The 26,165-nt window shown below is 38.9% G+C and overlaps 1 protein-coding gene across 1 annotated transcript; it reads left to right on the top strand.

Annotated features, from left to right (window-relative positions):
• The first annotated feature begins 1,992 nt into the window (after positions 1-1,992).
• Positions 1,993-26,165, top strand: LOC121421120 (activating molecule in BECN1-regulated autophagy protein 1-like). The gene is given in 14 exon segments (XM_041615757.1): positions 1,993-2,180; positions 8,362-8,604; positions 9,682-9,854; positions 10,793-10,882; positions 13,421-13,543; positions 14,225-14,937; positions 15,162-15,489; positions 16,028-16,125; positions 17,778-17,888; positions 19,570-19,752; positions 20,646-20,740; positions 21,465-21,602; positions 21,604-21,662; positions 22,428-26,165. Coding segments are annotated over 14 exon segments (4,044 nt in total). The 5' UTR covers positions 1,993-2,048; the 3' UTR covers positions 23,986-26,165.

Here is a 26,165-nt window from a genome sequence, read left to right as displayed (position 1 = left end):
ACTACTTAAAATCCCCTTTTCATTGCAGTTGATCAAAAATTTTAGCTCGCGATTTGCGCTTGCATTAATGGTTAAAAATATATTAACTGATGCATCCAATTCATAATCACAAAAGTGAATTGTTTAGTTTTTACGCCACGACATCATCAGATTCCGCGACCTCATCATGCTCATTAGGCATTAATAAATATGATATTAATTTAATAATTAAATTGTCCCTTTTGTTTCATCTCGCACTTAGCAAGAGAAATAGCAAGATAGTCATCATTTTCATTATGATGACATGTCGTAAGGATGTCCAGGTCCTATGTCAAAACTCAAAGTATTAATATATTTTTAAGTGCGATCCATACCCATGCACCTTACATTTTTTCTGCAAAGTGCTTGAAATATAAAGCTCTTTTTCAGATCGGAATATCAAACTTTCACGATTTTCATGATTAAAGTTGTATATAAAATGCCTAGATTCTAGGTCTAAATATGAAACACGCTTGCGCATGTTTATTCAGATACTCAACTTGTTCTCAGTCTAATTTAAATCATTATCCAGTTTCAGATCACAATATCAAAATTTTTCTGATCGCGCTTTGTGCTCGCATTATTAATGTAGGAAGACCCCATATTACTCATCCTTTTGATGACTTACAAAACATGAACAGAGTGGTTTTTAGGTCTAAATCTCGAATTTTTTTCTGCTCGCGCGTCGCGCTCGCATCAATCGTTAAATTATATAGCTATCTTGTTCATGATTACAAAAACTGATTAAATTTTCCATTCTTTCTTTAGAAAGTGTATCGTTCAGTAAATATTATAGGACTAAATCTCGAAATTTTCCGCTCGCATTAATTGTTTACTTATACCTATTCTGCTTGAGTTACAAAAAGTGCTTAGAATTTCCATTCTTTAGGTGAAAATGTCAAAAAAAATTCAGCTCGCGCTTCGCGCTCGCATTATTTCATTGTTAAATATTATTTTAACAGGTATCGTTTCCATCAGTTCATTTCTGCTCGCTCTTTGCGTTCGTGGTAATTATTAAGTTGGATACACATCTTTTTCAGGATAAACATTGCCCAGAATCAGTTCAAGTTTTAGGAAAAAATACATAAAATTTCCAAAAAAATCAGCTCACGCTTAGCGCTCGCATCATATGAACAAGGATTATAATATCATATATCAATTTATAAGAATAAAGCTAAGAAGTGACTAATGAGGACTACCCCTGCAAAGAAACAAACAAAAATCATCTTCGAGCTGCCGATCGGGGAAAATATCAAATTTCCGCCCCCCCTATTGGCGAAGGCTGGATCCGCCCCTGTGTCCCCCCTAACTTTTGGGAGAGATTTCTGCCCCTGAAGGCAAGCAACTGACCCTTTCCCCCGATCAATTGGTAATTTTGTTACAATTTTCAAACTATGTACAGCTACAGTAGGCATGGTAGGCCTCTGCTTTTACGCCGGCCAATGATGAAATTTAATCTTTGACGTGTTTACCATTATGGAATCCCATTTTTCATGATAACCTCGCCCCCCCATTAAGAGAGAGAGAGAGAGAGTGGGTGGGAAACGGGGGGGGGGGGATATAATATTGAGCATAATGGAAATGGGTCCACTAAAACAGTACCCCCCCCCCCCTTTGAAAGTGAAGACCTTTTTTCTGATTTTTTTTGGGGCGAAATATCCTAAATTTTTTGTTATAAAAAAAAATTATTTTATTTATTTACCTTTTTTTTTTTGGGGGGGGGCTTGTAAAATTTTCCTCGGCAAAATGTGCCCCCCTTCTTTTGGAGGTCTTGGATACGCCCCTGGTTAACGCGTTCCGATGCGATGCCGTCGGGATGTCGTACCTTCCCAAATGTAAAACAAGTGTATACGGCCTAACAGTCACACCCTAAACATAGATCCCGACCGATCAAAGCTAGTATGTGCTAGCTGACGTTAACGGCACACGATACAAATCGATCAAATACTATTCCGATTCCGTGTGACTGTTTTGCCACGGTTGAAGCTAGTGCCGCTTGCGTCTCCGCCTAAAATCATAAGAGGGACATCATGAAACTCCCGAAAAAATTATTGCGAGGCGTAAGAGATCGGGAAATTGGGATTAAAAGGAAGCCTGGAAGTAATGATATCCTTAGAAATTATGCAGATTTTATTAGTGCCAAGTATTCTTCTAAAATTGTGGTAAGTAAGACGAGCGTTTGTAATTCTTTGGTCCCGAGTGCTTGTTTTTATGTAGGCCTAGGCTAATAGACTGTGGGATGGTCGCTAAAATTGTGACTTTCCGTGGGGCGGCAAATACAACCACGGTTCTTGGACATGAAAATATGTAAAATATTATGAGTGAATACATGCACAATGTTGCCATCGGTAAATTCTGCTCCTGACCTCAAAATTAAAATAATAATATGCAAAATCGTACCATTGATTCGACTGGAAATTCCGCCATTCACCCCGTGTGTTAAGGACTTCCGTGAACGCGCGCAAGCGTGCACAATGCATGTAACCTCGTTCGCGTTTTATTTTTTTATTCGCTGTACATGATATACGTTATAATACAGAATGTACGATGGCGGATAAGATGTCGTCGTCTTCGTCGTGTTTTGACAGCGAAAATGACGATTTATCACTAGCAAATATATGCTACATGCACATCTTACCCAAGGAAAGAGGGCCAGTAAATTCCTTTCAAGTAAAGAGCTAGAACAAATTTAAGCCTTTGCTGCATTCGTTGATGTAGACTACCTGGGACTTCAGAATAAAAATAGCTATTCGTGCAGCAGAGAAGTTTGCGATTGACTTGCATGCAGCCCAGCCCCGGCAGACCAGCCCGACGTCCGACCAGCATTTCAGCAAGATCCGAATGGATCAAAATAATAATAGACGTTTGATGTAGGCCTACTGCGTTTACATCTTGCCCAGAGCCAGGTCAAACATTGTTCGTATATCACCAGTATTGAGCAATCAAGCGATCGAAGGTAATTTGTTTTCACTTTGTGCTCTTGCATTTCACTCTCTGCAAAAGTGAAGCGGTGCAAACTTTGATTTTTGTATAGGTCTACATCTAGATTTCTTAATTGAGTCGATGAATAATGTGACTCATGACTTACTTCGTCTTCTATTCATAGGCTTGTAAATGTGGCGGTGAAGTAAGTCATGACATGAGTCACATTATGTATCGATTTAATTAAGAAATCTAGACCTATACAAAAATCATCAAAGCTTGTACTGCTTCACTTTTGCAGAGAATGAAATGCAAAAGCACAAAGTGAAACAATTTTGGCATGGACAAAGATCGCTATAACAAGGATCACCATCTCAAAATCATCCTCTGTATCTTTTACACCTTCGATAGCTTGATTGCTGGAATGCTGGTGATACGAACGATGTTTGACCTGGCTCTGAGCAAGATGTAACGCGTTACATATATAACGTTAGTGTGATCCATTCGGTTCTTGCTGCAATGCTGGTCGGGATGGGCAGGAGCGTTACGGGTCGGTGGCCATGCAGGAGGGGAGAGCAAAAAAATCTCCGGTCTTATCAGGGGCAGATCCATGATTTTCCAAAAGGGGGCTAATTTTTCAAAAGGAAAGTTTCGACCAGCCCCCCCCCCAAAAAAAAGTTTTTCAACCAATTGACAAGCAAAAAAAAAATTTAAATAAAGGTTTTCACCCACAAATGAAGTATATTTCGTACACGAAAAAAGGGTCTTCAATTTCAAAAGAGGGGGCACACCTTTGTTTTAATGGCATATTTACATTACAAATTTTAGTATTTTGTTTCTCAAAGGGGGGGGGGGGCAGGCAATGGTGTCATGAGGCAACATTTTGAGGGGCGATATGGTGTATCGGGTAAAAAAAAACAATGCAAGTGAGCAAAAAATTTTAAATTTTTATTACAAAAATCCAATTTCAGATTTTGACATAATGTTAAAGATAACATATTTTTCACCCTTCTCTCTTTCCTTTTCCTTTTTTTTTTCTTGGTCTGTACGCCACGGTAAACAAGATTTTGTTTATGATTTTGCATGCTTATTTAAAAAAAAATAAAATCACCTTTTCATGACAATCTATCTGTTCTTCTTTCTTTCCTTTTCCAGTTCCTCTTTTTCCCCTTTCCCTTTCATTCTCCCCCTTTTCTTTTTTCCCCTTTCATTCTCCCCCTTTTCTTTTTTCCCCTTTAAGTTCCCGGTGAACTCCGCCAGGGGGGATAGCTTGCCCCCCCTGCACTGTTAAGCCACTGCTCCCTGGGATGGGCCGGGTTGCATGCAAGTCAATCGCAAACTTCTCTGCTGCACGAATAGCTATTTTTATTCTGAAGTCCCAGGTAGTCTACATCAACGAATGCAGCAAAGGCTTAAATTTGTTCTAGCTCTTTACTTGAAAGGAATTTACTGGCCCTCTTTCCTTGGGTAAGACGTGCATGTAGCATATATTTGCTAGTGATAAATCGTCATTTTCGCTGTCAAAACACGACGAAGACGACGACATCTTATCCACCATCGTATATTCTGTATATAACGTATCATGTACAGCGAATAAAAAAAAATAAAACGCGAACGAGGTTACATGCATTGTGCACGCTTGCGCACGTTCACGGAAGTCCTTAACACACGGGGTGAATGGCGGAATTTCCAGTCGAATCAATGGTACGATTTTGCATATTATTATTTTAATTTTGAGGTCAGGAGCAGAATTTACCGATGGCAACATTGTGCATGTATTCACTCATAATATTTTACATATTTTCATGTCCAAGAACCGTGGTTGTATTTGCCGCCCCACGGAAATGAAAAACTAGAGACATTTTCCTTGTCCATCCCACAGTCTATTAATAAAGTGAGGTTATTTATTGATCCAGCGACGAAAACGCGACGTTATACTAGTAACACTAATGACTAACAGACTGAATGGGGCCTGGGGCCCAGGGACCAGTAAAATAATATGAATATATTGCTGTACTCCTGCATAACCAAAAAATGCATAAAAAAGAGAAAGAACTCGACTCAAATTCAGAGATGCCAAGTTCAAAGACCAGCAATGCGAGAGATTTTCTGTGAATCTGAGTGAGATCACAGACATTGTGTACAATGTATATGGGGATAGGCTGTGATAGTTGCGTGAGACAGAGATTTGAGGGGATGAACAAGAGTCCAAAATGCTTGAGTCTCACGCATAATGCGTGAGACTTGGTAGCTCTGCTCTTTTTTTTTCAGTTTTGGACGCGGGCCACGCGAGCACATATATAGGCCTAAACGTTACCCTTATTCCTTCAATGTTTCTTCTTCTTCTTCTGGAAACAGTACAGTCCACCGTCGGTGTATTGTCGTACTGGTTTTAAGGAATAAGGGGTGGTCTATCAAAAACACTAATTTAAGAAAAAGGGTGGTTGTGAAAATGAAAGAAAGACTACTGCGGGGTCAAACGTAGACAGCTGGCAGCCGTCTGTTTCGAGGAATTTTTTAACATTTAGATTTTGTCAAAATTTCTCCTCGCGTACCAAGACGGCTCATGATCGTGCAGCTGCCATTAGCGGGGTTAACAATGCAAATTCCCCCTGACGGGGCTCATCGATTTTTGTCTATATTTCATAAAAATATATAAAAAGAACTGGACCAAATCAAGTTTCTTATTCTGTTTTGGCCTGAAATGCACCAAATCGGGGAAAATAAACTTAAAAGGAAAAAAAATGTGCGCATCATATGCGTCAGAAAATAATCAAATACGCTCAAACCTTTGCAACATCCTTCCAAAGGAAACTTGAATAGAAAATGATGAAAAATGATCAAAAACACAATTTCGAAGTCTTTATAACCTCAAATAAAACAAAATATGGCCAAAAAATCTCATAAGTGACTTTGTTGTTTTCCCAACTTTTCCGATAGAAAACACACGTTCAGAAATACGATCCCTTTTTCTAGTGACCAAAATATTTCACTTGCGAAGAGAGGTCCAGTGGGAAGCTGATGTTGTAAAAATGAAAAACAATTTCGGCAAAATTTCTGCATATTTATATTTTGTAGGTATTTGTGTATTTATGGTGAAAGTTTGGTGAATTTTATTGGAATAATGTGTTTGAAATGATCAAATTCATGAAAAGTGTTCGGTAATACGATCCACTACCATACTTCGTCTCTCGCGCAGCTCCCACTCCTTGGTTTATCCAAACTCAATATATAAACATGGCTATTGAGTCCCTGTACAGATCGAGTTAGAACTTCGGTCTCTGTATTTGGTTAGTTGAGCCAAACCAGAGACCGAAGCTTTTGGTCTAGGTAAAACGTAATTAGGGTACTGCCCGGTAAATATGTTTTTTTCCCGAAATGATTTTCCCCAAGCTTTTTTTTTTTCCTCGGGCCCAGGGCTTTTAAAATAATCAACGTTAGGCTATGTGATGAATTTGGGATGACACTTGTTAGTCGATAGCCATGGAATTTTGAGATTGCATTACCAGCGAAACCCTTTACTTACTTTATAATTCCGTCAAGCGAATTTGACTTTGGAATCTTGCCTTCCATCTGGCACTTAAGATTTTGATTAATTTTGTGTGAAATACAAGAAATTTTTGATTGAAATTCAACTTCATGATGATTTTTAAAATAATGCATGCAGCGGAGTGCGTTAGTGGAAATGCAGAGCATGCGAGGTTTCTTTAGATAGGTGCCGCACTGTGCACGAGCCGCTGGCGGCGAGTGCCCAGTGTGCATCATCTGAAGAAACCGAGCTTTCTCTGCATTTAATTTTATGCACGACAGAGCAAGTGCATTATTTGTAAAATAAAATAGCAACACAGAAACAAATTCTTGAAAAGTTACAGGACAGTTTTGTTGGACTTTTCCTGGGACTTCTACCACACTGGTTTGCTCGAGCGTGCAATATCAATTTTCGTTGTGCACCTTTTGTACTGCCGTGCAGTGCACCAAAAAAGTTGGATGTCATGTGACGCGTATTGGCCAATTGCGATGCTTGAAATAATACACCTATTTTATAAAACGTTATTCTGACCTTTGTGCTACTTAAACTTTACTGCACTGGGGCCTGGGTGGCATGCACTACCCATGAACATAGTTTTGTCTATTTTTTAGCTTTGTTAGCAAGTAGACCAAACTTGTTGAGGTGTCATAATTCAAAATGTGTAAATGAAGCCTGCAAATAACTTGTTTCTGGGGGTTATTTTCCACACAGAGAAAAACTTGTTTAGGGGGTGTTTGGAGATAATTTGGTCACGCATGAGTACAGCAATACATTTGACTGCCCCCCCCATGGGGAATGGGGCATAATGTCTAATAATTAAACTACCGGTAATGATTTAAAGCCTGTGTATAGCTTTGGTAAAGGGTCAATAATGTGATTGATAATCGAATATCATCTAATATGACAGTCTTACTGAAGCGTAGAGACCGTTAGATATTTTTCCAACTGCACTTCTCTGAGAAAATTTCAAATATTCAAATCTTGGATATCTAGCGCCCTCTCTCGGCGATGCTTGTTTTAAATAAAAAAATGGGCATTCAAGCACTTATCTTTAGTGATTAGATATCCAAAAGTTACAGACAAAGAACATATCTTGAAAGTTTCAGCCCATTCCATGATTTGGAATAGGATTTGATTGAAAGACAAAAACACACAGATATTTTAATTTGATCGGGTGACCCGATCAAGTTAAATTTTCATGTAAAATCGCAAAATTTATCCTGTAAAACACATTTTCATTTCATATCCTCCACATCATAACTGTTGTAGGGCATATCCATTCATATTAGCTAGCAATGAATTGGAATAGTGATAGGTGCATTTTGGTGGATTTACCAAAACTATACACAAGCTTTAACATGGATTTCTCCTTTAAAACTCCACAAATTTTCAGTTGATATTGTTCCTTAATTTTGAAGAGTATGTGTGCCAAAAATCTCGAGAAAATCAGAAGAAATAAGAATCATTATTTTTTTGCAAATAAAAAACCCCACGGCCTGCTTGTCATTACGGTAGACCCTAAACTGAGAGTTATCTATCTCATAACAATTTTGATGCTAGTATCTAGAATTCGAAAAAGATGATGAATATGATACCCAGGTTGGTTGATCGAAAGGTTGTTGAACCATTATTGGCAATACCTTCCATTTCATTTTCAAAAAGTACAAAAAGATCTAGAACTACAATGTAGTTTAACTTGGAGTCCTGGTTTCCTTTTTCTAAATCATCTATGCATGAATTGAACCATTCATATCACACATGTATTTTGAATCAAAATGAAGAAGAAAAGCTTGATTTTATGATAAGTAAAGACCGTTCAAATGGTTTTGCTATGTTGAATTTTTTTGTGGGACACACTGTATTGTGTTCTTTTATGTGTTCTTCCTATGCAGCCTTTGATGCTTCAAAGCAATGTCCGCTCCACCTTCTTGGTCAGCTTCAGCCATGACAGCGCCCTCATGGCTTCGACCCATGGCAACCATCATATCTATATCTGGACGGTCAAGACCCAGCAGTGTATACAAACCCTCGTGGGTCACCCTCGGACCCCATGGACCATCATGTTTCATCCCTCTTCGAAGGAGATCTTGGCTTCCGGGTGCCTGGGTGGCGAGGTTCGCGTCTGGGATCTTCAGGTAAATACACATAATTTCATGCATTGCAGACCCCAGTTTTCTGGGATGTACGTGAGCCTGGCCTTGAGTGTGTGTGTGTCTTTGAGTTTTGTCAGATGTGTATCAATCAGATATGATTATTTACGTCTGGGACCGACCTTTAACGTCACCATCCAAAAGACGTGACCAGGGCTCGAACCTTAAACCTCTGCAGCAATTTGTAACTACAGTACAGCTTGGATTACAGGCGCATGCCACAATGCCAAGACCAAATGATGGTCTTGGCCTTGTTCCAAGCCACGTGTACAAAGTCTATGGGAGAAGGTTTTCTCCTGCAGCCTCTTGACCCAGAAATACTGGCCTTGACGACATCCCTGCTAGTTCTCCACTTTCTGAAATGCCAGTCTCGTGTCCTTTAGTGCTCTAATTATAGTGTTCTTTGTAGACATGTACAAAAGCATGTATATTAAATTATAAGTAGTGAAAATCTAAGAGAAAACTGAGTTTCCATGCTAATAAAGCTTGCTAAACACTGTTACATGTGAAATGTTTGATTGGCAGATTTTCAACCATGCACAGTTATGTTGTGCGTATTGGATTTTGCTTTGATTTAATGATTTTCACTGTATTTTCTTGTAACCCAATTTTTGGGGCCTATTCCTTTTGTGGCATACGTTTGATTAGACATGGAGGAAAAAATACCTCTCGAAAAGTTGCTTGAAATTTGCATTTCACATCTCTTCATTCATGAAGTGGCTATTGTCCATATTGCTTTTGAAAGTATTCTAAACAAAAACAGTAACCAAGACAAGTTTGATTATTCCCTCCTTTCTACATGTAGACTATGGAAGATCAAATGATGTCACACTAGCAGCAGGTTGCAGAGAGAGCTGCGATCAAATGCAACTTCAAAAATCAAGCACGACTTTGCTTTCAACCAATGAAATGTCTGCATTAGATCTGCTCCTGATTTTTTTAGTTGCATTTTCTTTCTGCAATGGGCCCCAAATCTGCCAACATGGATGTATACATGTTGGATTTGAATTCCACATTTAGTTGAAGCAAATCACAATGCCATTCTTCTCTCTTGAATTACAGGGTAGCAGCGAGAAATGGTGCTCTCCGAACCGAACCACCATCACATCCCTCTCGTTTCACCCTCGGGATAGACTCCTCGCGATAGCCACGGGCAACCAAATCTTTCTCTGGGATTGGAACGAGCCATCCCCGTTCACCAGCGTGCAGACCAACAGTACCTTTGAAACTGTCAGGTAAGTAGTGTGCAGGGGGTACAATAACATGGGGCTTGGCGTGACTTTGCCCCTGGTAATGTTTTAAAGGTCAAGTCCACCCCAGAAAAATGTTGATTTGAATAAAAATTTTGTCTAAATCTGATGTGAAATAAAAAAGTTATGGCATTTTGAAGTTTTTCTTAATTTCACAAAACAGTTACAATGTATATGCACATCCTGGTCGGTATGCTAATGAGGAGACTGATGACGTCAGCCACTCACTATTTCTTTTGTAACCTACTATATGAAATATGAAATATTTTTATTTTCTGACCCTTATGTGAAATCGAGTTTTATTCCTCCCTGAACATGTGGAATTAACATTGTTTACCATTATGTGGTTCAGTCAAGTTTTACGTTATTGTCAATTCTGTCAAATTTCAATATTGTATAATTCAAACAAAAAACAAACACATTACTATTATTGTTAAAATCATTGACATATATATTTTTTTTATTATATTGATTCAATAAAACACATAAAAAAAACAGTGAGTGATGGACATCATCGACTCTTCCATTCGCATTTCACTGAGTTGTGCATATTATTGTTTTGAGGAAAATATTTTACATCCGATTTTGATGAAATTATCAGTATTATGCTTGTTAGATTTTTCTATATTGATTCAAATCAATATTTGTCTGGGTTGGACTTGACCTTTAGGCCTTGAGGTATACAGCTTTGGATTTACCTCCTATAGTTCTAATCCTAATATCTGATTTTCTGCATATTCTGTAAAGTGTAAAGTTGTAATTTGTTGACATACATTATTTCTTCAAATCAGAGTAGCCATTCCAAAATGAATATGAAATCCTGCAAATTTGTGTATTTTCCCAATTTACTTGGAGAATAGCAGAAGAACAGATTAAAATTCTTGTAAATTGATATTTTTATTTCATTTCATTTTCAATTCCAGATTGGTGAAGTTTGACTCACTCGGCCACTTCCTGTTGACTGGCATTGCCAATTTGCTACCTGAACAAGATGCGAGCAATAGTGACGAGAAGTAATTCATCTTTACATTCCTTTGTTCACATTTACTAAACTTTTATCACATTTTTCCAAATGAAATTAGAGATAAAGAAGCTCCTTATCACAGTTAATAAATAATGACCTATCATGTTCCATTTGAGGAAACCAATCTTTACAAAATGGCCTATTTAACCCGTTCGCGACGGCATAGTAGAATAGGTTCTAACACCCCAAACGAGATTGATCAGCCGACCATGTCAAGTTCGAACAGCTCCATTGTTCCGTGCGTGCGAGCTGGATCGTTGATTACAAAAGCGTGTGTGCGATCCACGATGAGTGAATTGATCGATCGATAGTTTTCGCGCATGCGTAGTTCATTTCCTGTTTTGGCTGCACGGAGTTCAGAGCTCACCTGTCGCTCAAGTGCTATAATTATGTCCGCACAGAGTGACTTCTTTGAGAATGTATTGTTTGTGATGTGGGTTTTGAAGTTCTTCTTGGACTTCTTCTTTTTCGATATTACTATTATCATAATATCATTCTCCCTTCCTTTCTTCTTCCTTTTCTTCTTTTTCGATCTTATTATTATCAAAATTATTATTCTCATTTCTTTTCTTCTCATATTCTTCTTCTTTTTCGATATTCTTCTTATCTTATCATCCTCATTTCCTTTCTTCTTCTGTTCGATCTCTGTCTCATCTTATTGTTCTTATACTTCCTATTTATAGACCCCCCCTTCTCCCTTGATATAGTCTTGCTTAACATTGTGATCAAGGCGCTCTACTTATTTATTACCCGGCTTACATCATTTGTTCCGTGAAAAGCATTATAGGCCTGTTTGCAGACATAAACATAAATATTTTATTTTAATATATTCTGCTTTTCATTCCCTCTATCTTCTCGAATAATATATCCATGGAATGCATATTTACTCCATGCTCTGGATTCCTATCGCATCACATTTTTTATATGCAGGTCAAACCAAACCACGATAACATGCTCAATCAGAATAAAATCAATTGGGGAAACCTTAGATTTTTTGAAAATTCATATAATGAGATTATATGGATAAAACATGCTTCATATACTTTGTACATTGTAAATAACACATATTAGTCTTCATTAGCATGATTATGCCTATGTCACGGCGTTTATCACTCTTTGGTGTTAAACCAAACTGACAAAGGGTGAATTCATCCGTACATCCTTCCCTTTCAAGTCACTCTTTTACATTGTTAGTAAGTGGCAACTTTATTGATCTTCGCTGGATGCCCTTTTGTCATTTTCAAAGGAAAGGGGGCCATGCCTCCATCAATTACCCCATCCGTATCGTTAGAACAAAATAGAGTGTATGTACGATCCGAGGTATTCTCAATAGCCAGCTGTATACACTTTTTGTTTAGGATTATAGAAATCGATATCAACTTAAAGTCGTGTACTCTCTTCTAGTTTGATCTAGCTTGATCAGTTCATGAAGTTGAATATTATGACAGCCATTTTCAAGAGGCAAAATAATGCACCTAAATGAAAGAAGAAAACAAAAATCGATGTGTTATAAACTGAAACCATGATTTTTCTTCTTCCTATATTTTATCAACGGCGCCATTTTGAAACCTCACAAGCAATCTAATATAGTATCGATCTATCGTTGATCATATCAGCGCACGCACGCAGCTCTGCGTGCGTTTTGGGTTGCATTTCGCTGCTCCCATTATTTTCCCTCACTTTTATTGATTACGGTATATACGTGGTTCTGCGAAACTGAAAATCATTGAAATCAAGCTTCCATCGCGGCAATGCCCACTGTACGCCAATATTGGACTCTCATCGAAGCATAACTCGTTTTATAATGCTTTATAAACTATAGAAACAAAAGGTAAAAACGTATGACTTTCTGGAATGTGTAGTTTAATTAATGGACATTGTAATTATAACACAGAAAAGGCAGAAACATAGTATGAAATTGTATTTTTAAAGCCTGCAAATGGATGCGAGTAATAGCCTTTGGGGAACCGACTATATACGGCTCCCGTACATGAATGAGTTTTAGGGAACCGTACATGTATATAGCCGGCACCCGTTGGCAACGGGTTAAATTCAAATGATAAAACACAAAAAATACATGCATAGTTTGTGACATCATCAGCTTTCTCATTTGCATATCACCAATGATGTACATATCAATGCTTTTTTTTATGGAGGAATCCTGGAATATGATAAATGTGATCATTGCAGCTATATGTATAATCACAGCTGTGATGACTCATTTATCTATCAGTAATCGCTGAATTTTTTTTACATAATGTTATACTTAAGTCACATTTGCTCTATGGTGGCCGTGCGGCGAGTAAAATATGGCCATTTTAAAATTTTTTGTACTAGCTACATATAGGCGGTTTGAATAAAAATGAATAAAATGGCTGTTTTCGACTCATCGTACGGCCCCCGTAGAGCATATGTATCTAAGGTGTGAGTAATATTCAATTTTCATGTGTGCCATTTGCACTGAATGAGTTGAATCCAACCATTACCATTCTTTTCACTGCAGCACCTTTTCTTATTTTGTTCGCAGTGCTCAAGACTCCAACCAAGGGTCGGAGGAGAGTGACCCGGAGCCTCTGGAACCTGATACATACCCCGCCCCCTCAATACCAGAACCAGCTATACCCCCTGATATACTACAGGGACAGCAAGGGTAAAATATTTATTTGATATTGACTGCTGTTGAGTGCAATGTTAAGGATATACCATGAAAGAAATGCAAGGATGAAATATGAGTGTAATACTGCCTGCTTTTGAGTGCATAATTTCTGATATACCATGAAAGAAATGAAGGGTTAAAATTTATGTACCGTTGTATTCGTCGCTCAAGAAAGCAATATTTCTGATATACCATGGAAGAAATGCAAGGGTAAAAGAGTTATGCAGATTGAACTGCTTTTGGGTGTAAATATTTCTGATATACCATGAAAGAAGTGCAAGGGTAAAATATTGATGTAATATTGACTGATCTTGAGTGCAATAGTTCTGATATACCATGAAAGAAAGGCAAGGTTGTTATGCAATGTTGACTGCTCTTGGGTGTAATATTTCTGATATGACATGAAAGAAGAGCACTTGAACATAAGATATTTGTGTAATATTGACTGATATAGAGTGATATATTTCTGATATGCTATGAAAGGGTAAGGCTAAAGTATTTTTTTTATATTGCTTGCTATTTAGTGCAATATTCTGGATATGCAATGAAGTGCAGGGGTAAAACATCTATGTAATATTATCTGCTTCTGAGTGCATGAAAAAAAATCATTAAAAATTTCACTGAGCTAAATTGGTGTTTAATACGAATAACTTTTTCTTAATTTGATCCCCTCAGAGAGTCTTCTATGAATCGTCCAATGTCTCCAGAGTCCATGGACACATTAGAACAAGCGAGGGAGTATGCGGCTTCCGTGACATTGAACGCATTACGAAGCCGCCACCAGAGGGGGTTTGTTCCTGGCGATCCCCCAAACTACCCAAGTAGCTTTGCGCAACCTCTTGGGTATTTAACCCGTACCAGCCTCCCGGCGCACGAGGCTTCTACCTCACGAGAGAGGAGATTTACAGGCACGATGCAAGAACAGAGGACAAGGCATTCTGTGGAGTCGCTGTCAAACCTTGCCAACTTTGCTTCTAATCCTCCGACCAACAGCCTCTCTCAGTTGTCTCAGAATCTCACTAACGAGTTTGCCCTGCCACGCCCGGCACCCGTCGAAGCGGATAGCACCAGCCCTGTCAACGAACAGCCACAGGAGATTGTCATCCCCTCCGATGATTCAGACACCCCTCCCGTGTCTATGGAAGAGTCCAGGGAGGCGGAACCGGTCATGGTGGAGGTTGAAGGGGAGAATGTCCAGGTTGCGGTGGTGACGGACACAAGAGCTGGTCCGTCGTCAATCCAGCCAAGAGCAGAGACCGCCTATGTTGCCAGGATTCCTTCCCGAAGACCACGCACACAGCCGAATGCAGAATCCAGCGGGTCACACTTCCCTACTGCCCTTAGTCATGCCATGTCTGTTAGAGGAAGAAGTGTAGCAAGATATCAAGGTATCTATTTCAATATTAAAAGTCCTCAGAAGAGTATACATGTACCTAAATATTTCAAAGGTTTACCAGCTTCATTTCTAAATTATATCTGTCTTTAAAGCTAAAAATAGAAAAGTATAATTGTGGTTCTGAGTATGATTTAGCTTTGTAGGTTCATAATGAAAATGAGTTCATTGTGTCTCTGACATCTTTAATCTTCTCCTCTGCTCAAACTACCGTCGCAGCTCAACTGTCTTGGCGCTCCCTCCCAGGTAATTTGAGCGCTGCAGGTCGCAGGTTCGGGCAGGGCTTATCCGGGGAGCTGCAATCTTCATCGAGGGAGGAGGGGGAAGGGTCATCGTTGCCGGAAGGATCATCGAGACGACGGAGGGCCATGCCGCAGCTGAGCCGACGTTCCCTCCAGGGGCAGATGAACATCGCAGGCCGGCGGTATAACCCCAGTGTTGTTGGGGAGCAGTCGTTGGGTAGACAGGGGGATGATGAAGGCCAGTCGGGTGAGGGAATGAGAAGAAGAAGACCGTCTAGGTTTGGATTCCATCGCACGGCTCTCAGGTCAGTCCGGTTTCACTTTAATACGCAGTGTCCTGTATTCTGAAATCAGGTTTGATTTTAAAACTCTGTAAACAAAAATGTCTTGTCACAGAAAATTCAGGGAATTTGATAGGCCCCAAAATCAAAAGTAGTCAGTCAGACTCTGTTAAAGAATTTTTGCATATCAAAGCAAAAATTAGTAGATGGCTAAGTATGATTTTCTTTTGTATAGCCTATTTGACTGCAGTTCAGATATCTGTAGTGCATTACCTAGACAAGGCCTCTACTTTTAAACATGATTGTGTAAACTAAAGATCTAATTGGGAGTGATGCCACAAGTTTAAAATTTGAAATGAGTTTAAGTAATTATCCAGAAGTTTGTGACTTTATCAGGAAAAAATCAAATAAATATCAGGGAACTTTGATTTCTTGAAATACTGGGAAGTCTGTGTCTTATTGTTGCACACTTGCTCTACTTCTTATAGATACATATAAAGCCACATAGTCGATAATCAAAAGAGGATTTGATGAAATATTTGTTCGCCTTTGTCTTTTGCAGGAGACGGGTCCTACACAGTCATTATAGTACAAGTTTGTTTGATAACACACAGCCTCCGTCACCATCGGTACATTATGCTATCAACAGAGCCATTGCAAGTAAGTCTAATGTAGGCTGCACAGTTATTTTTGTGAATGTAATTTCCTGATTTTCGTGCATCATTTTTTCAGACATGAGGGCACTCTTACATGAAGCTTAAGGCCACCGACTGGTCTACGCCCAGTCAAATATATTGTTGTACAAACGCGTAAGCAAAAAAAACATGTTTAAAGTGGTGTTTCTCAGTTTTGGACGCGATCCGCGTGTGGACTTGTTAAGGGTATCAAAAACACAGATTTTCAAGAAAAAGGGTGGTTTTGAAAGACTGGTCAATGGTCAATCGCGGGGTCAAACGTATGTAGGGTATGTTTTTTCCCCAAAGTTTTTTTTAAACCCTATCTAGGCATAGTGCATAATGCAGTCTGAAGTAGTGAGACTAGATGTAGATTTACTATGTACTGTGACTACCTCTTGCTTGACAAAGACAGAGAGTTTGGAGTCTAGTCTTTACTCTAGACATGGTATAATTAGCTTAACCCTATCTAGGCTTGTTTGATAACACACAGCCTCCGTCACCATCGGTACATTATGCTATCAATAGAGCCATTGCAAGTAAGTATAATGTAGGATGCATAGTTATTTTTGATGAGGTACTTCTAGCTTAGAATGGAGTAAATTCTCATAGAACACTTCAAATTGATCATGATCCTGTATTTTTTTTGTTTGTATTTGGCCCAGATATATTTGGTGTAAATAACATGGACTTCCCTTTTCAGCTAAAGACCTGTAGCTGCAGGAAACAATGATTTTAAGAGAAAGTCTTTAAATTCAAGGTTTACTATCATATCTTGGTAGATTTACATCTGGTTCATGAATCAATCTCTGAAAACATGAAATCTGAACTGAAAAGTATTACAATTAAGATTACCAACATAAATAAGCACATGTGGGACAGTGTGTTATTCTTGCTTGGAAAAAATGACCTGAAATATGGCTTGAATGCCATGCTAATTCCATTCAATTTTAAGCAATTACCTATTTACTACTAACTTATTCAGCACAAATTCTTTGCTCATAAATGTATATACAAACACTTGACCGGTCACTTTATTGGATTCCTATTGAAATAACTTTCAGGGGTGGTATTCTGAGATCCATTTTATCTCAGATAAAATAAAATATTTTATCTCCGTTAAAATCAGTGAGATAAAATACCCTTAAAATCTCTCCGAATTGGTATTCTGAGAACCATTTTATCTTCATTTTATCTCTGAAAGACACACCTATTTTTTAATCAATATCCAATTAGAAACGCGCTTTTAAAGCTCTCTCATATCACTCAACCAATTAAAATCCATTCCGCCAGGAGGTGTGGCAGAGGGGTGAGATTGCGTCAATTTATTGACTTCAAACACGCTTGCACTATACGCTTACGCGTCTTTACGGAGATTTCTTTTTAACAAAAAGGACAATACTCTCATCCCTGATTATTACCGCAACTGGCATTTATGGTTGACTTTCAAATTTCCTTGAAATTCCTTGAATGCTTGAGCCCCTAGGCAGCCCAGCTAGAGCCGAGGTAATAATGATAGCAGGGCCTGCTGGGAGAACAGTTTTCAGAACTGGGTAAATAAACCTGTATTGTTAGTATTAAACTTCTTTGAAACTGTGGGACTTTCTAAAGCTACTCTCTTTTCTCTCACTCATCCAGATGCACTGGCAGGGCGAGGCCAAATGGCTGTTGCAAATAACATCAGTAACCGCACCCATAGGCTTCAATGGTGGGATATGTCGGATTATTACCTACCAGACATCACAGATGGTAAGCTATTTAAAGGGGTACACTGTACTACTGTGTGCTGATACTAAATAGTGTAAAATCTCACGAGCAAAATGCTGAAAATGTCATTAAAATCTGATAACAGATGCCAATTCGTCCAATTACCAACTCATCTACTATCATTTGGTCTCCCATCAGTTCGTCCACTGTCCACATGGTCTAATTACCACTTCGTCCACTCACCATTTTGTCTACATGTAATAATCAGCTGGTCCAATATCCATTAAGTCCATACACCATTGGTCTAATTGGACTATGTGTTAATTTGGCGAAATAAATGAAAATAAAATGGACATTAGACCAACCGGTTATGAGACGAACTGGTGATTGAACCAAATGGTTATTGGACCAAATGGTTGTTAGACGAAATGTTGATGGACGGAATGGCATTAGACTGAAAGAAGGTAGACTGTGTGGTGTGTTAACGAGTAGTAGATGAATTGGCAATTTACCCAAATATCAAGGTCACAGGAAGGGTGTTGCCCCCAAATTATGTGTGAATGTTTTCTTCTCATAGAGGTACATGTACAACCGGTGTGTTGGCTCAGTTGGTAGAGCGTCCGTCTCACAACCGGGAGGTCGGGGGTTCAAACCCCGGCCCCGTCAGACCAAAAGACGTTAAAAGATGGGAGTTGCTGCTACCATGTTTGGCGTTCAACAATTAAAGGGATAGAGCCTCGTCGATGTGGTGCTGCACGGTGGCTGCCGGGCCCACGATCAAATGGGCAAAGCAAATTTTCAGAGTATTTCATTTCATGTCTATTTCGAACAATAAATTATGGATTTTCATTTTTCATTTTCATTTCATTGGTTGGTAAGAACACACCTGTGTTAATGATATTTCTTTTTTGTCAGAGCTCGTAAAAGACTGTAAAATGTATGTCCGTATTTATGTTTTGCCCAGTAATATTGTAGTACAGACTTTAGTAAATGAATGATAAACAAATATATCAGGCTTTGAGAAAGTATAGTGGAATTATTTATCCGAGGTTGGTCTGGTAATTACTATTTTTCCTGAGGCGCGAAGCCTCGAGGCAAATATAGTAGTTTTGCCAGTCCGACCGAGGATTAATAATTCACACTATGCTTCAGCTTTCGAATGAAACGCCTGATAAATTTGTTTTATATCCTTCTTTTAATAATTTATAACCAAAATATATGCGCCGAGCTTGCTAAGTCCGGTTACTTGCGTTGAATTACCTTCTTTTCTCTTTTTTTCTGCCCGAGAGTTTAGCTAGATATCCAGTTTTCTGAAATAATGATGTCAGTATATTGGTATAACGAAAAATATATCGAGGTCTGACGTCACGCAACATTATAGTTGAAATATATTCGGTCACATGATGCTATTTGAACCAATCACTATACAGGATTCAATCTATGTAGGATATAACACTATATATAGTCTGGTCTTGTGAGGAATAGTGAAAAAAACAAAGAAAGTTTTTAATGAAAATAAGATAATATAAATCACAAACATCATATAATATTGAATATAGATTTGACTAGATTATGTATTGAGAAAGAGACATAGTTGTGTCTTTAATGCTACCTTGACTCGTAAAAGTTGGGTGATATTGTATATTGTATACAATTGTATATAGTTGTACATGAAATCGAGATTTTTCATTACATCCTTTCCTAATTTGCATTCTTTTTATAGCACAAAGTAACGTGATCGTCGCAGAGTGTAAGATCCACAACGATGCCAGCGTTGATATCTCGAGCGATCGCCGTCTGGCTGCGTTTATCCCGAGTCACATGGGGTTTCCGGATCATGGCGTCCTGGCGGTTTGTTCACTCGAAAGACACAACCTTGGAGAAGTGCTCTTTACTAAGAGTTTTGGTAAGATCTTCCATCCATTTAGACATACGGATTACACTATGTGGGACTACACTGTAGAGACTGCTTAACATGGTACCACACTGGATCAAAAAGAAAAAAGAAAGGGAAAGATAAATCACTGGTTAACAGAATAGAGACAGAGGGGTGCTTACTAGAAAGACATAATCTTGGAGAAGTCCTCTTTATTAAGACTTTTAGTAAGACCTTCCATCGATTTAGTGTGGAGCGTTGTCGCCCAGTGGATTAGTCTCCGGACTTTGAAACAGAGGCTTGTGAGTTTGAATCTCAGCCATGGCGTAATTTCCTTTGGCATGAAATTTAACCACATTGTGCTGCACTCGACCCAGGTGAGGTAAATGGGTGACCGGTAGGATCTATTCCTCAAACGCTTTAGCACCTATTAATATGGCGTCTCAGCTGCGGCTGGGGTAATGATATGATACCAAGTATCAAAACGCAGTTGAGTATATGCACATAATCCGCGCTATATAAATGGACATATTATTATTTTCATTATTATGATACATCGATTAGCCTACACTGTGTGGGAATTCACTATTTTAGTTATATGAATTTAAAAAGACTATCACATTGATTGAAAAGAGAAAGGAAAATTTTACCTTTACAGCAATTTGTGCTTTAATTTGATACTCATAACGTATGTTGATATATTTTGCTATGTACTAACAATTTTGATTTCAAAAAATATGTGAGAAACGGTGAATTAAGAATGAAACATCCATGGAGGATTATGATTTTGTTTTCGTACTGATTGGAGGACCCATCGCTATCACTGTTAGTCTATACGGCTCTGGTATTTGCATGTACAGTTGATTAATATCCACATGTAATATTTTTGTTTTTAAACATTATTTTTTTCATGCTTATTTCAGGACCCAATGCCATCACTGTAAGTCTATCTCCCTCTGGAAACTACATTCTTGTCGGTCTGGCTGCAAGAAGGCTCCAGTGGCAGATGTTTCATGGGGTAAGGTTCCGTAATCCAATTCATTCCAGTCAATTTATTTGTCATATATTCATAAAAACAAAACATAACAAGTGCTTTGCTGACAACAGATACATTAACATAAGTGTACATAGTGTATTGCAAATGAATACATCAGAACAGTAAGTACATCAGAACAAAAATAATAATACAAAAATGGAGATATCCCCACTCTCCGATAGATTATTTCTATATAGATGGTGCTAAACAAATGCCTAATATTACTCTTCGGAACTTTGATCTTTAACCCTAATAAGACGGGGGGGGGGGGGGGGGGATAAATCCACCGGGAAGTTTTTTGACTGCGTCACTTGCTGACTTTTTACTTTCAAGTCTCGCGCAACTTTTGTGACCCCCAGGTACGCGGTTCCGAAAGTATGCAACATTTTGTAAGTGTATGCAGACCTAAAATTGCTCAAAAACATGAATTTGTGTACATATCGAATGCAAATAGTGTTTTTAGCCACAATTCATAAATGTATCAGTATTTTTCCTTTTACTGATTAAAATCATAACTCATTTGGTAAAGCGGTGGTTTCAGATTTCAGTGACCAAGGATTCAATCCCAATTGGTTTGCTAGTGCCATTTGTAAAGCCAATACCAGTTCCCTCGCCCTCTGTTAATAAAGCAATCATGTAAAAATGTTACCACCACCACCACCATATTAAAGAAATTACCTATTCAACAAACTTTTCTTGTTCATAGTTAATGGCCGATGTCTACCAGCTTCAAAAGCCAGAAGCAGGTGAGGACTCGATGACGTTCGTCAATCGTATAATTCATCCATTAGACCCCCAGCAGAGATTGGTTGTTAGCGTGAACATTGCTCGATGGATCCCAAGACCCCGGAGCTGGTCTGGTCTACGGGACAAACAGAGGGGACCTTTGCTTCTGCACTCCAAAGTAAGCTAACTTTTCATGTATATTTCATTGAGGCATTGTGGTTCTGTCCCTTCAATCTTTAATAAACAAAGGGTTAAGGGTTCAAATCCAACCCAGCAAAATGAAAAAGAAATTGGGGGAAAAGGCTTTTTTTATGCAAAAGCCTTCGGTATGGAATTCCCTCCCACGAGAGATCGGTGATAGCCAGTCTGTCGTAACATTTAGCCTAAACAATAGAGTTACCTACTATCCTTTCTATCAGTGATTGAGTCGAATATTTATTTTTTCCTTTGTTGTTTTGTTTTACTCCCCTTTCACTTGTGTGCCTTGAGCATCTCTAACGAGATTGATATAGCACCTTATAAATTGCATATGTATTATTATTTATTGCTGTATCAAAGAGAGTACCCTAACGCAGATGTGTTGTGAAGTATATTGAATAAAAATGTGTTTTACATGGGGCCTGTCTTACAAAGAGTTGCGATTGATCTGATCAATAGCAACTATGGGAAGCCAGCAACGTCAACATATGAAATGCATGTTTGTTCAAAAAAATTTCTAGATATGAATGTATATCCATAAATTCATTGATTTCTTGACAATTTGGTGTGTTCTCCTTTGTTTACAAAGGACAATTTGCAAGTTTTCTGTAGAAATAATTATGACACAGATGGATTTCCGTAGAGTTATGATTGATCCAATCAATTGTCAATCTTTGTAAGATGGGGCCCTGGATATACAGTATCTCATGATTTTACATTGAATTTGATTCGTTGTTTATTGCAGGCTGGACAATGAAGATGAACCTGTGGTTAGTCAAGGCACATCAACATCAGAACTTTGTGACACCACGGCTAATCAGTTGGACATGGTGGAACGTCGACGAAGCTACAGAGAACTTGGCATGATGGCTGTCCGACTGTCCAACTCTCAGACCGGCAGTCCATCAAGCGAAGCATCCCGCCAGGCATCGGTGTCTCAGTCTACCCAGACAGGAAACAGCATGGTGCAGAACATGTCCACCCAGACTGATTTCGGGAACGAGGGCCACGTGGCGGGCAGGGAGAGGATAGCTGAACGGAGGAGCGATGTCTACGAGGCTCTTCGCAGCGGCACCTTTGTGGAGGAGAGGGCAGCAGGGAGCAGCGAAGGAAGTGGCGAAAACGATGTGGAGGAGATGCAGGGGCCACCTGGATCGCATCAACGTCGGGTGTTACAGGATGACGCGACAGGAGAGAGCGATGATAGTGGGGAGAATTCATCAGGAATCGGTGGAAGTGAACGCCGCGAAAGCTGTGATGCAAGCACAGAGGTTGGTAATCATGGTGACCAATTTATGAGAGGACAGGATGGTGGCACTGAGAATTCAAGAACAGAAGAGTGCCAAGCAGAAAGGCACAGTGCATCAGTCAGCCATCAAGGTTCTGATACCATAAGCAGACTTGCATCAACAAATGCTATTTGCCGTCAACCGTCCGAGACAAACTCTACCCAATTTCCTAGCTCGATTAATCCAGAAGCAAGGATTGTCTCTCCACTAGTGGTGCCCACTCGGCGTGCGTCTACGGAGAGGGATATCCCAGCATCAAGTCAGTCATGCCGGATGCTTCGGCTGGACTCGCCAGATAGCTTTGAGCAACCTGACAGTACTTCTTCAGGAAACGGAATCCGTTCCTCGTCGATGGGAAGGGAACGTTCAGCATTTCATGTTGTTGGACCCGGTGGAGATGTGAGCAGCTCTGGCCTGTCATCGTCATCTCGATCATCTACCATCTCGTATGGACATCGCAGCCTGAGCAGGCCTCCAGTCAGATTCATTGAATCCATGAGCCAGGAATCGGATGGCAGCGATCCTGAGGAACAGAGGAACATGATCGGTGTAAGTCAAAGTTTGAACTCCAGAGGGCGCCCTATTCAGAGCAGAAGACAGCATCTAAGTTTGGACTTACCTGCCACTCATGTTGTAAATTCAAGCACAAGTGACAGTCTTTCTCCAGGCGAAGTCGACGAAGGAAGTTCTACTATATCAGAAACACCAAGGTCAAGGTCTTCCCATCTTTTAATGGAAGATCAAACGTCAGACGATCAAGTCAGTTCAAGGTCAAGACCTCAGGCAAACCCAGATGGCCTTCATGTAGTTATGGACAGTCATATTACAGTACAAGCATCAAACCTGAACACTGACCCCTTGAATGAATCCTTACAAGAGCACGAACAGTACCAGGAACTAGAATCGGATCCAAACTCTTTTGCAGGAAGTGGTGCATTTTCAGACACTGAAGGGCAATCGAGGCTGGCCACAATGGAAATTGATGATGGGAGCAATACAGCCCAAGATTCTTAGAATCTTTTTTTTGTTCATGAATGTCATAATTTGTTGCTGGGGTAATTTTAGAAGTTATATCTCAAATCTAGGTGTTGGTGTTGGGCTGCTTTTGACATCTGCATACCATCAACTGGAAATTAGGTTGGTGGTTTGGGGACAAATTCTACGTTGAGCTATCGATGTTGTGATTTGAATCATTATTGTAAACTCAGATCAGGTGCATTTATTTTTATTTCCAAAAAATCACCATTGAAAATCAAAGAAAAAAGTAACCTAGGGGTGTTTTACAAAGATTGAAGTAAGACTTATGCCGTTTTCATACTGAAGGCGAAGTGGAGTTACTCCGGAGTAACCCCGGAGTGAGTTGATACGATTGTACTGCGGACCGAAATTACACCCCCTTTCAAACTGGCAAGGCAGTCGTTTTCGCGCCGTTTGTGTGGAAATGAATGAGAGGTGATACCGCATTTCCGGTGCTGACTAGATCAGACCAACTCCGTTTGTAACCCTCTTTTCGAAGTTGGTTGAGTACTCCGCATTGAATCCGGATCGAACTAATCCTAGAAATTTTCATACCGCCCTCCAAAGTGGAGTAACTCCTTCTGGATTCCGAAGTAACTCCACTCCGGCTGTCAGTATGAAAGTGGCTTAAGAGTTGCACTTTAATAGATGCCGACACATACATGATATGCAACGCGCAATCTTCCTGATTAATATGCAGTAGTGTGCGTCCTTGGCATGATCTGACGAATGTGTCATGCCTTTTCTAACGCACACTTAAATCTTTGTGAACCCCCCCCCGGTTATTAAAATTTTTATTTTGTAGAAGGGGGAATTGACAATTTATTAAAATTCTTACTTATATGTTTGTAGAATATGAATTTATGCTCAAAATGAGCATATGATGGAGTAGTGGTGTGTGGTATGGTCCAGTAGTATCTTGTTAACATGTCAGACTATGTTTGAATATTGTCCAATAGTTCTGGTGCCAGTTTCATAAAACTTGTTATAATAACAAATTCGCAATAACAGTAAAAAGCTACTGTAATCAATCAATCTGATTGGCTGATAGCAACTTTGATAAGGTTTTAATGCAGTCTCTTCATCTTGGATAACGGGAAACCCAAAAGCTGCTAGTTTTGCCAGTATGCCTACAGATTATGTCAAACCTTATGAATTATTTTCTGTGGTAAATTTAAAATTCAATTTCAATTCAAATTGTCAAAATTGATAATGAAATATAATGTTTCTTTTGTAATAATTTGTCTTGGTATGTGTATTTTATCTTGCCATTTTTTATTCGTGATTTTAATCCAGTGCTTTCCATCTAAATCTAATGGATCATGTTTACAAGTTTTTTTGTTTTTTGTTCCTGTCCAATGATTTATCATACAAGGAATGGCCAACATTTTTTAATGAATTCAAATACATGAATTTGTTTCATATTTATGATAAACTGCATTTGTTTCAGTGAACCTATGTGTATGGCTAGTACTAAACAAATAGCTTCTGTAAAATTACTTTCAAAATATCAATGCTCTGAAAATTAGAAATTTAAGATGATTCTTATTAAATTCTTGGGCATTTCTCTGATGGGATACTGGTATATAGAGGTCCTTTATCATCACGATCATAGGTATTAGAAATTGTTTTGAGATGAAAATCTGCCTATGATACCCATCACAATCTACAAATCTGTATCGTCAATTGCGCCCAACCTCATTGAATGAACAGCTTGGAGTTCCCTCATGTACAAGGTTATGATATAACATCGTTGTCCTCAGTTAAAAATATGTGGTGAATGGAAGAATGGAATGTCTAGATATTTTATTTTCTGTGGGTTTTCTTGATCTAGTGGATAAATACCTTTTTGCACAGCCAGTGTTTATTGGACCTACAGACAATTGTTTTTCATATTGCCTGGCCCTAAACTTACCGTAGTTGAAGTCTTTGAATGATTGTTTCTCTAATAGAAAAAAAGGAGTTATGGGCTATATGTTTTACTTTCCACCAATAGAGGGCCTCCCAAAATTATGCTCAAAATCACAGTTTTTGAGCATGCATGTGAATGAAAAAGAAATAATTTCTGAGAATTATATGGAAAAATGGATTATTAATGATTGGAATTGAGTATTAGAATTTTTTAAAGTCTTTTTTTTCTTTGGATTACACTAAAAATATGAATTCAATAGTTGTTA

Source organism: Lytechinus variegatus, chromosome 9 (assembly GCF_018143015.1).
Source record: "Lytechinus variegatus isolate NC3 chromosome 9, Lvar_3.0, whole genome shotgun sequence".
Classification (NCBI taxonomy): Eukaryota; Metazoa; Echinodermata; class Echinoidea; order Temnopleuroida; family Toxopneustidae; genus Lytechinus; species Lytechinus variegatus.
Note: the sequence above shows the minus strand (reverse complement) of the source record. Positions and strands in the feature narration are given on the sequence as shown.